General features: G+C 40.5%; 3 protein-coding genes across 3 annotated transcripts; 1 reads left to right on the top strand and 2 right to left on the bottom strand.

Moving 5' to 3' along the window:
* Positions 1 to 170: 170 nt before the first annotated feature.
* Positions 171 to 1,232, bottom strand: LOC121175500 (C-C motif chemokine 24-like). Its single transcript, XM_041029279.1, has 4 exons — positions 1,121 to 1,232; positions 840 to 996; positions 617 to 698; positions 171 to 322 (listed from the first exon to the last, which is right to left on the bottom strand). Exons 1-4 carry the CDS (start codon positions 1,185 to 1,187, stop codon positions 296 to 298), a joined length of 333 nt encoding a protein of 110 aa, XP_040885213.1. The 5' UTR covers positions 1,188 to 1,232; the 3' UTR covers positions 171 to 295.
* A 666-nt stretch (positions 1,233 to 1,898) lies between these two features.
* Positions 1,899 to 5,497, bottom strand: LOC121200925 (RNA-binding protein with serine-rich domain 1-like). The gene is made up of 7 exons (XM_041066422.1): positions 5,448 to 5,497; positions 4,723 to 4,869; positions 4,322 to 4,495; positions 4,070 to 4,172; positions 3,255 to 3,408; positions 3,002 to 3,143; positions 1,899 to 2,847 (listed from the first exon to the last, which is right to left on the bottom strand). Coding segments are annotated over exons 1-7 (822 nt in total). The 5' UTR covers positions 5,450 to 5,497; the 3' UTR covers positions 1,899 to 2,747.
* A 339-nt stretch (positions 5,498 to 5,836) lies between these two features.
* On the top strand, positions 5,837 to 9,691 carry LOC121201437 (solute carrier family 2, facilitated glucose transporter member 11-like). Its single transcript, XM_041067267.1, has one exon. The coding sequence runs from the start codon at positions 6,074 to 6,076 to the stop codon at positions 7,676 to 7,678; it is 1,605 nt and encodes a 534-aa protein (XP_040923201.1). The 5' UTR covers positions 5,837 to 6,073; the 3' UTR covers positions 7,679 to 9,691.
* The last annotated feature ends 623 nt before the right edge of the window (positions 9,692 to 10,314 follow it).

Raw genomic sequence — 10,314 nt, forward strand, 5'->3', positions numbered from 1 at the left:
GTTTGCAAGCTGTGATACCTGCCAAAGTGGAGCTACTGAGCACTGACTTACTAACTCAACAAAATATATCATTTGATAACAGAGTGCAGAAAAACACACAAAGATAATACAAAGATAACATTTTCTCACAATGATCTTTATTAATTTACAATGTGATACATATTCCTGTCAGTGATTTGATAACCAATGTATTTTAAGACAGAGGAAATAAATTAAAGAAATATTGGTGCTAGTGAAAAGATTTCTGTTGAGAAGGTCATAATGCATCATCTTCATCCTGCTAGTTGAAGGCCTTTCACAGCGATTGGCAGCGTATTCCTCTCTGTGGACAGAAATACTTAATTGAGCCAGGAATGTTTCCACTTTATAGGAATTTGAATTTCCTCCATTTATGCTGCATTTCATTTGTCAAACACTAAAATTCTTAAATCCGTGTCAGAAAAAACAAAATGTGCAAAACGCATTAAAAGAACTGAGAGTTCCAAGTTGGGAGGCTGAGTGAGATTTCTTAAACCCCACCTCATAAGGTTTTATCAAACAAACTATATTTACAGTATTGAGACATGAAATTCAAAAACATGACATTTCAGCACTAAAGCATGTTTTCCAGACTTACTTTCTTTAACCTCTCCAGCCTTTCTGGGAGCCAGCTGGCAGTTGGGTCCACACAATATTTTTGGTTCCTCTTAGTGACAAAACTATAGGTTTGAAAAGAAAGATCAAAAACCAAATAATGCAGCAACATTAAAAGAATAGTTAAGACATTTTAAGACTCACACAGCACCACACAAACACAGACAGCAAATGAAGCTTGTGTGTGATTGAATACTTCTACTTACATGTATGCATGTATTTTACAATTAGCAAAGAAGCCTTCCCTCTGTTCATAGCAGGCGATGACAGTTTGCTTAATGCGGGCCAGTGAAGCTGTCATGCAGCAGGAGGGAATGAGTTGGTGCACATTCGGTCGTTTCAACAAGGCGGGTTCAGGTTGCCCTATAATGAAAAACATTCTTTTATTACCGCTCCCATCAACTGTGTATACTGCTATTTGTTTTCAATTCAAGATGTGCCTTAATAAAGTTATCCTTAAAAGACTAATATTCAAAGTCACACTCACCTTGCGAGGGAAACAAAAGAAGCAAAGTTAAACACAAAAACAGTTTACAGCTGATGGAGAAAGGCATCCTGGCGCGTCTCTGCAGTGTAGAGATCTGGTAATAGTCAGAGCTGAAGTAGTAATAGTCAGAGCTCTGATCTTTTACCTTTTATACAAACCAACTAATATGAGGGACACACCCCTCATTACTAATTCTACTCAGAACTCTTCTGAGTAACACCAAATTTCTTTGTGACTGGTTGCTTAATGTTCTTTCCAAAAAAAAAAAAAAGATTACATAAACCGTGATTCAAGTTAGTACTTCTAACACCACTCTCACTCCCAGAAGTAAAACCACAAACGTCTGGATCAGATGGTCACAGTGACATTAAAAAAAAAAAAAAAACGTGGAAAACCGAACAGAAACTCCTGATGCACCAGTGACTCAGGCAGTGACGCTCTGACCATTTTGTAACCTTTGCCATGTTTGACCTTATTTTAAACACATACGTTACTGACTGGTATTTTACTCAATATGATTCATATATTGAGTAATATAGCTGCCTTTCTGATTTACTTTAAACTGTGATGTTGGTTCATCAGTCACAAACACAGGTGGTTCAATACAACCCCAACCTAAAAATCAACAGAATGCCACCTGCTGCAGGGCAACTTCTGTTATTTGCATATAGGCAGATTAACTGTATGTATGTGTGTGTGTGTATATATATATATATATATATATATATATATATATATATATATATTTATATATATAGCATATATAGTATATACTATTAATGTTTGCTAGAAGTATGACAAGTATTACAATTTAAAATCTGAAATTTATTAAAATGACACTGTACAGCACTAAAATTGAACATCTTGGCCGTGTCAGAGGAATTTCAGAGAACACTGACTGACGTATTATATAAAGACTGTTTTAAAGTTAACATACTGGTTCAGTGATGAGAGCAAAGAGACAAGGATCAACCCTGAATTCCCAGGAGGTGATTTGCTCCATGCTAACACGGATTCAACATATGATGCTAGGTGAAAATAAAACATTTAGGCTTTCAATTCGTCCATGTTCCATTCATTTTGAGTTTTTACGCTTTAGAAGACTATAACTTTCCTCAAGTAGTATATGAAACAAACAGAAATGCCATGTGGCTGCTGTCTTCAGGGTTTATTACATGGCTTTTGGAGAAACACTTTTTTTTTTTTAAATGAAATAACTCCATACCTGTGTGTTTACAGCACAGGATTCAGTGGTGGGTCTAACTCAACTGGTGCAAACAAGTTATATCAAAGCAGGACATTTTAACACTTACAGCAGAAATATATATATTTTAATCGTCACCTGTACTGGTCATATACCTGCAAGTAGAGCTAGAGCAACATGGAACATATAGGCTGATATTAGCTTTGCCGATATATGGGTCTAGATATCAGCCCACGGGTAACAAGAAACAGTAGAGAGAAGCAAAAGTAGATTTTTGGTAATTTACAGTAATGCCACAGTAATGACTTTGATGTCCATGCTCTCATCACTCAACCATAAAAACTTAGTACATATTTTTATATTTCACAGCAGAGGAACAGATCCAGGGGGAAGTAGGAAGAGGAGGAGGGGTTTTCCTCGTCACTAGCGGGAGGAGTTAGAACTGGAGCGTGACCGGTGACGACGGCGTCCAGGGGATCGAGACCTGCGTCGTACTGGAGAGCGTCGCCGTGGAGATCGAGACCTAGATGGAAAAGGAAAGCAAAACAGGGGCAGAAAAAGAATCAGAAGGAAAGACAGAACATGAGAAAGAACAAGAGTAAAAAGGAATAGAGCTCACTCTTTTTATATATACAGTATTGTAGAGTTTGAAAGCCTACTAACAACACGCTGCTTACCTTCTCCTCATTCGAGGTGGAGTGCGTCGCCACATTGGTGGTGGAGGAGGCATCCTGCGAGGAGGGGACATCCTGCGAGGGGGAGGACGCACTGTGGGAGTCAACACAGCTGTGACTGTGATCTCCTGACCGTCAATTTGACCTGAAGGAAGAAAAAAAATCCAGGAAAACAGACACAGTTGTGCCTCTGTTGTCAGCTACACTGCACTCTTATTCAATCTGTTCTGTGTCTTCCACGATGTCTTCCTCTTACCTCCGTCCATGTGTTTCAGGGCCTTCTCTGCCTCCTCGGGTGTCTCAAACTCCACGTATGCGTAACCTTTGGACAGGTGAGGGTGGATGCGGTTCATGGGCATGTCAATCATCTTGATCTTGCCATAGGTGGAGAAAATCTCCTGAATGTGATCCTTCAAAGGCAAAAAATAAAAGAACATTTGGCCCATCATCTACATCTAGATACATTTATATTTTCAAAATAATCCCACCGAAAACTTTATCCAATGCTTTTTAAATAATATGTAGAATACTTTTCTATTATGTATGAACTTAAACCATATGAGGAAAGCTTTAGGTGGTTTTCAAACATAAAGCTAAAAATGGAGCAAGAGGAGCTAATTAAAATATTATACATTTCTGTGGAAGGATTTCAACCACTCTAACAATACAACCAGATAAAGATAATGACATTATTCATTAAGCGTTAAGGTGTGTAAACACCTCCATCTGATTTCTGTTATTGTTTTAATTAAATTAATGCACTGAAATGCAACCCAAAGAAAATGAAGCCCACAACCATCACACAATAAGCATTTAGAGTCTATTTTTTCTTCTTTCACTGTGCCAAATTATTGAAGTACGATGGAAAACCAGTGGGAACAATACAGCTTAGAATTAACACAGTGTATTGCCAAAATTTGTATGTGTTGCCTTTTGCCCTGATGCACACTGCCTGTATCAGGCATGCATTTAACCACTGCTGTTAAGTAGCACAAAACAGCAGCAGCATCTCTATGAGCAACCAATTCAGAGAGATGTCCCTCGAGGTCAGCAGCGTGGTTAGGCCTTCACCTTAATCACGTTTCTGGTCAGCCGCCCCAGGTAGACCTTGGTGGGTTTGGGTGTGGGGCTCCTACGCCGTCTGTCCCTGTCATCCTTCTTTGCTGATTTCGACCTACAGTGATATTTATAGCTCAGTGATTGTCAGTGGTGGAAAAGTAGAAATACTAGAGTGTAGCAATACTGTGTTACAAGTAAAATACATGTTTTAAAGTTTTACTTGAGCAAGGGACAAAAAATATTTCATAATGACCCGCTCCATACTTTGAGCGTGAGCGTCGTCTGTTGTTGTGGCGCTGGCGGCTGGGGCTTGGCGAGGAGGATGAGGAGGAGGAAGAAGATGAGCGGGAGCTGGACGAGCCTGAGTGGCTAGAGGAGCTGGAGCCGCTGGATGAGCCGGAGCTGGATCCTGAGCTGCTGCTGGAGCTGGAGCTGGACCTAAACAACAGCAGGTTTTAGAATGGGAAGAAGTGGCTGAACCAGCATGTAGTGTGACTTTAAATGTCACTCTTCAACTATCAAAAGGAATTACTAAAGATCAACACTACTGTGTCAGAGTCAACACTGACCAGCTTATTACTGACAGACAGAGAACCACTGTTGAAATCAAACAACCTTTTATCTAATGTTTCCTTCTTATGCAATAAAAGCCGAATGAATCTGACCTGCTGCTTCCACTGGAAGCACTACGCCGTGTACGGTTCTTCTCTCGGCCCCGGTCTTTTTCAGCCCCTTCTTTCGTGGCTCCTGACTTCTCCTTACCTCGCTGTTTACTCTTGTCATCCTCCTTCCTCTTTGTTGGGGAAGGCGCCCTGTTGGTGAAGAAGAAAACAAACAACAGTTAAGCTTTAAGGAAAAGGATTTCACTCAGTGGATATGAAATCAGACACTTTCAGAAAAAGCAAAAATAGATGTATAGATATTTCTCACTCAATCGTACAACATGGCTTTGATTTCCAAAGAAATTTCCATAAGTAGTCATGTAAGTGTCCACTGGAATTAAAAACAGCCAATCTTTTATCATAAACCTGTGTAATAATGTTGTCCCTTCACGTATAAAGACTTGCCGTATTGACAAGATGTATGAAAATATACAGTGCAATAAAACAGACAATTCAAAGCCAGAATTGACTCCTCAGAATTTGACTCATGCCATTTCCCAAACACAAAACCGCTCAGGAGGGAAAGCATACGTTTAAACGGTATTCAGTTTGTAACGCCTGTCCATGTTAGCATTAGCTAGTGAACTAATATTGGTTTGGTGCTGGTATTCAGGTGTACGTGTTTAAAACAAAAATATTATACATATTCGACTCTGAGTTACTATTTACTGGTCAAATTTATTGTAAGACAAATTATAAGCATCAAATTAAAATGGACATATACTTACATGTTTTAACCGACTAGTGACAGTTATAGTCGCAGACAGATTACGTGACGCTCCAGCTTGATGTAAACCAATCACAACTCTGTACGCACACAGACGGTGACATGCTTTCGCCCTTAAAAATGTGTTCCCTCAATACTGGCTGTCAGGTTATTTTCTACTATTTTCCTTGGTTATGTAGCCCTTGTTATCCCTGGTCATACGTTTAACGGTAACAGTTGAACGCAATAACATTGTTACAGCGTTACCGTTCCGACTTTTTCCATTGGCTTAGGACGACTATGTTAAACAGCTGGAGTAGATGCAGTGCAGCAAACTGGTGTATTTGATAGTCGGGAAGTTGCCTGACAGGTTACACTGAGGGCACAAAAAATACACAATAAAATGAAACCCCTTTCAACAGTAAAATATGAGTTTCCCTGTCTTTCAAACCGACAAAGGAGAATATTAGCTAGGTTACAGAAGACCAAAGACACTTCCTGTATGCCATTTTATTATTAAACAGTAAACTTATCTATTAAGCTAAAGCTAGCATAAGCTAACTGTAGTTCCTGTAAGGGTTCTTGTGCTGTAGGACACAGAGGGAAGGGCATACACGTTTCTTTTCCTCTGGGGCAGCCGGACTTCAGATGAACTCCACAGGTGATACTGAGCCAGAAGAAACCAACATACCATCAGGCAGTGCCAGGGTACTTGCTTTGACAGTGTGTTCTGCAGCCATTGGAGGCACCTTCCAGTATGGCTACAACATCTCAATCATCAACGCTCCAACTAGCTACATCCAGGGCTTCATTAATGATACCTACATGGAGCGCTGGGGCACAAGCTTGGACATCTCTCAGGTGACCCTAGTGTGGACTGTGATTGTATCAGCCTTCTCACTGGGAGGTTTGCTAGGTGCACTGTTAGCAGGGCCTATGGCAGTCCGCTTTGGGAGAAAGAAATCCCTGCTTCTGAACAATTCCTTCCTGTTTGTTGGCACTGTGCTTGTGCTAATGTGCAGGATGGCTAAATCATTTGAGATGATCATTCTTGCTCGATTTTTGGTGGGGATGAACTCAGGTGTAAGTATGAACATCCAGCCTATGTATTTTGGTGAGAGTGCTCCCAAACATCTCAGAGGTGCTGTGGCTTTTTCCTCTGCTGTTTTCACTGCATTTGGGATTTTCTTGGGTCAGGTTGTGGGACTCACTGAGCTGCTGGGCACAGAGCCTCTTTGGCCCTACTTACTAGCTAGTAACGCTTTGCCGGGCTTGATCCAGCTGCTTACCCTACCCTGGTTCCCTGAAAGCCCCAGATACCTACTCATTGACCGAGGAGACAGGGAGGCTTGTGTCCAGGCACTTGGGAGACTCCGTGGCGGGGAAGTTCCTGTCTTGGAGATGGAAGAGATGCTTCAGGAGCAGCAGCAACAGTCAACAGCCTTAAATCCTGGATCTGCACCTTCTGCCAAGACGCCTTGGTCCCTGTTTAAGGATCATGACCTGCGATCCCAGCTCAGAACAGTCATGGCTGCCAGTAGTGCCATGATGCTCTGCGGCAATGACTCCATTTACTTCTATGCTTCCTACATCTTTCTTGAAGCAGGGATCCCACCAGAGAAAATCCAGTATGCCACCATCGGCACAGGGGCATCTGAGTTCACTGCTTCTATATTAAGTAATCTCCTGATTGAACGTGTGGGCCGCAGGTACCTTCTTGTTGGAGGGTACAGTCTTATGTGTTGCTGGACTGTAGTCTTCACTGTAGCTCTTACCCTCCAGAGCCGCGGGGTGGCTGGGATGCCCTACCTCAGCATGGCATGTGTTTTCGCCTACATCCTTAGCTTTGGCTTGGGTCCTGCAGGGGTGACGGGGATCCTACCAGCCGAGATCTTCGACCAGGCGGCTCGCCCGGCAGCGTATATGGTTGCTGGTTCTCTTATGTGGATCAGCCTGTTCTTGGTGGGAATGTTGTTCCCCTTCATCGTCAACAGCTTGGGGAACTTCTGCTTCCTGCCTTTCTTGGCCGTATGTTTTGTGTCCGCTGTGTTTTTGGGGTTCACTTTGCCAGAGACTAAAGGCAAGACGTTGGCTGAGATTACTGCAGAGTTTGACAGAAAAAAAGAAACAAAGAAAGAGAGGCCAGAGAAGCAGGTGGATGAGCCCATTATGAATCACTACCAACCGGGTACAGCCTGCTCCTTTGATACCCTAACGCAAGATCCTGGTCCTAGCCATAAAAATGGGGACTGAAATTTGATATGATCCAGTAACAGAGGGAACAAACCAGGCTGTGCCTTTGTAATCACTTAATGCACTGTCAGACAGATTACTCCAGAGATGTAATGTGAAGTTTCCTACTTATGAAAGACAATCTCTGCATAATGACTGACAATTCAGTTTAATTATGGTTTCATCAGCTGAGTCCTCTAAGATTCTGTATCTGTTAACTGGATGTGTAAAGTAGAAGTGCTGTACTTAACATAATACTCAAGCAAGAGGGTGTTAAATTGTTTAAAACAACCAAAGATGCTGTTTTCTCTCTTTCAGTAATTACATACAGTAGGATTACACAGAATAGGCATCCAGCAGTTCACTGATGCTCTCAAAAGCGATGACATCATGATCTGTTCTCTATACAAAGTCTCTTGTCACATAACAGCATAACTGTGATCTGAATATGAAATTGTCCTTTCAAAGAGTTGCATACAAACGTCCACTCACTCTCCAGCAAACGTAGAATATGAGGAGGTTTATTGTACTGAGTTTTCAAATCTGTCCTATCGCCCGTTCATTCAGCACACCCTGCCTGATCAACTAAAAAGCAATGTGATGGGCATGAGAAACATTCCCAGGTTGTTCACATCACAGTTCACCTTATATTACCTCAATCAGCTGTTTGTCCTCACTGTTATGATTCTGTTTTTTTTTTCCTCATAAACATGACTTTATGCCTGATCGGCATTTTGAATTACTGTACCTTTATATGTTTAAGAAATTCGTGTAGCAACAACAACTGCTGACAAACAGCTTTTTAAAGAGCTTTTAAACCTGGTCTACTCTCTCTGCCTCTTCACTGAGAAACATACATTAAGTAATCATCTTGAGTCCTGATGCTTGTTTCTAATATCAAGGAAGCAGTCAAGACAATCATATACCTCAAATGTAGCTTCATTCAGACCCACTCAAACTCTCTGAAGGACTTTACAGTAGACCCTCACCCTAATTCAACACCTCTGCACTGGGTAGCTAATGGTGCTTGTTTATTGTGTCATCTGACTATATTCTCTGTTTTGTTGACTTATCTGTCCAGTTCAGTGATTCATGTTTGTGTACAATTTTCCCATTCTGTGATCCAAGTGGAAATATTGACTTGAAACTCTGGAAGTCTGGACTGGACTGTACGTGTATTTGAACTATATTAGTTAGACTCGCCTGTCATACATTTATCTGCATGATGTCCATCAGGACATTTATTTATTTACTGAAATGAATATCAAAAAAAAAAACCCTATGGTACTGCTACTAACTGCATGTACAAAAGGAATTTAACCACCGTCTGAAACATGTTCTGTGTATTCGAGCAATTTATGAATGCAGCACTGTAAATTGACCAGTAGGTGTCAGCAGTGTTCTTGGCTTGCTCTCCTTTATGCACTCAAATATAAAGCTGTATAATAGCAAAGTGAATCACAGATGTAACATCCAAGTGAGGATGACACTTTTAAATTCAACAGCTGTCAGCTCACAACCCTTCCAGGCCTTCTGTTGGCCATCTGTCATTGCTTCTGTATGCTCTCTTTATCAGTCTGTGTCACTTGAATCATTTCTTAGAATAGCAGATAACTATATATTTTATTTTATTATTTTATTTAAGGTGCTTTTAAGATTATAGCAGGAAAATGTAAATATAGTGAATCTTTCGCCACAAATCACCCTTCTACTTCCTGGAAACGTCTATTTTCATGCTGGATTTAAGGTAAAGAACCATTGTTGTAGCATGTCGAAGGTGCTGTGCACAGACTGAATGAAACTGCTGTTATTGTATGACACCGGCTATCCAAAGCATGTTATAAGAGTAACGATATGGTAAAAACCACCCTGTGTAATTCTCAGGTTGTATTATATAGTCAATGAAAAGATTTATTTTTCTCTGGCTGCATTTATTTATTAAATTCTATTTATTCAATGCAAACTATTACTATATGTACAATGATAAAATATATGTGCAATAATAAAACATAAAGGTGCTGACCTACACCATGATTGTCTTTGGCCACTGAGTGATTCTGCCTGTCTGATCCAGCTGATTCCTTAATTACATTTGATCACCTTGGCAGCCTTTGCTTCTCAGCACTTTAATCCAACTGCTCCCACTCTCGTTAAAACTGTTAACGTAATGCTGTTTATTTATGGAAACAAGTGCTGTGTAAGAAGACTTCACTCCAAAGTGGTGAGATGGTCAAGTGTGCTATTTCACCGGACCCTGCTCCATCATTTCAGCATAACTGAGAAATGCCTCCTGGCTGTTAAAATTGAAAACAGATGAAAAAAAAACAAGACTCATATTTAATTGTTTAGCCAGACAAATGGGTGTTTTATGTGTAGGAGAGAATGGCTGTAAAAACACTAGAAATCTTAGCTGGAACTGTTTTTTAAATCACAACAGATTATTTCTGCTCTTGCAGGCCTCTAAAATCCATTAGCCTTGGCTGTATTATAACGCAAATAAAAATAAAAAAATACTGTTAAGACAGTAGAAACTAAAAGAGATTCTCTACTTGCAAAACCAGTTCATGGCACACTTAAGAAAAGATACAGTAAATCTAGCCCTGAGAGATGGACCAGACAAAGACAGGGACATGTTTAAACATGTTCATTAGTGCAAG

The sequence above is a fragment of the Toxotes jaculatrix genome, chromosome 21 (assembly GCF_017976425.1).
Source record: "Toxotes jaculatrix isolate fToxJac2 chromosome 21, fToxJac2.pri, whole genome shotgun sequence".
NCBI lineage: Eukaryota > Metazoa > Chordata > Actinopteri > Toxotidae > Toxotes > Toxotes jaculatrix.

Coding starts and splice junctions, on each gene's coding strand:
- LOC121175500 (XM_041029279.1), bottom strand. CDS start 1,187: ATGCCTTTCTCCATCAGCTGTAAACTGTTTTTGTGTTTAACTTTGCTT. Junction 997..1,120: donor TCTTTTGTTTCCCTCGCAAG/GTGAGTGTGACT, acceptor TTTTCATTATAG/GGCAACCTGAACCCGCCTTG. Junction 323..616: donor GGCTGGAGAGGTTAAAGAAA/GTAAGTCTGGAA, acceptor TTCTGTCCACAG/AGAGGAATACGCTGCCAATC.
- LOC121200925 (XM_041066422.1), bottom strand. Junction 3,409..4,069: donor TGACCAGAAACGTGATTAAG/GTGAAGGCCTAA, acceptor TTGCCTTTGAAG/GATCACATTCAGGAGATTTT. Junction 2,848..3,001: donor CCACCTCGAATGAGGAGAAG/GTAAGCAGCGTG, acceptor TTTTCCATCTAG/GTCTCGATCTCCACGGCGAC.
- LOC121201437 (XM_041067267.1), top strand. CDS start 6,074: ATGAACTCCACAGGTGATACTGAGCCAGAAGAAACCAACATACCATCA.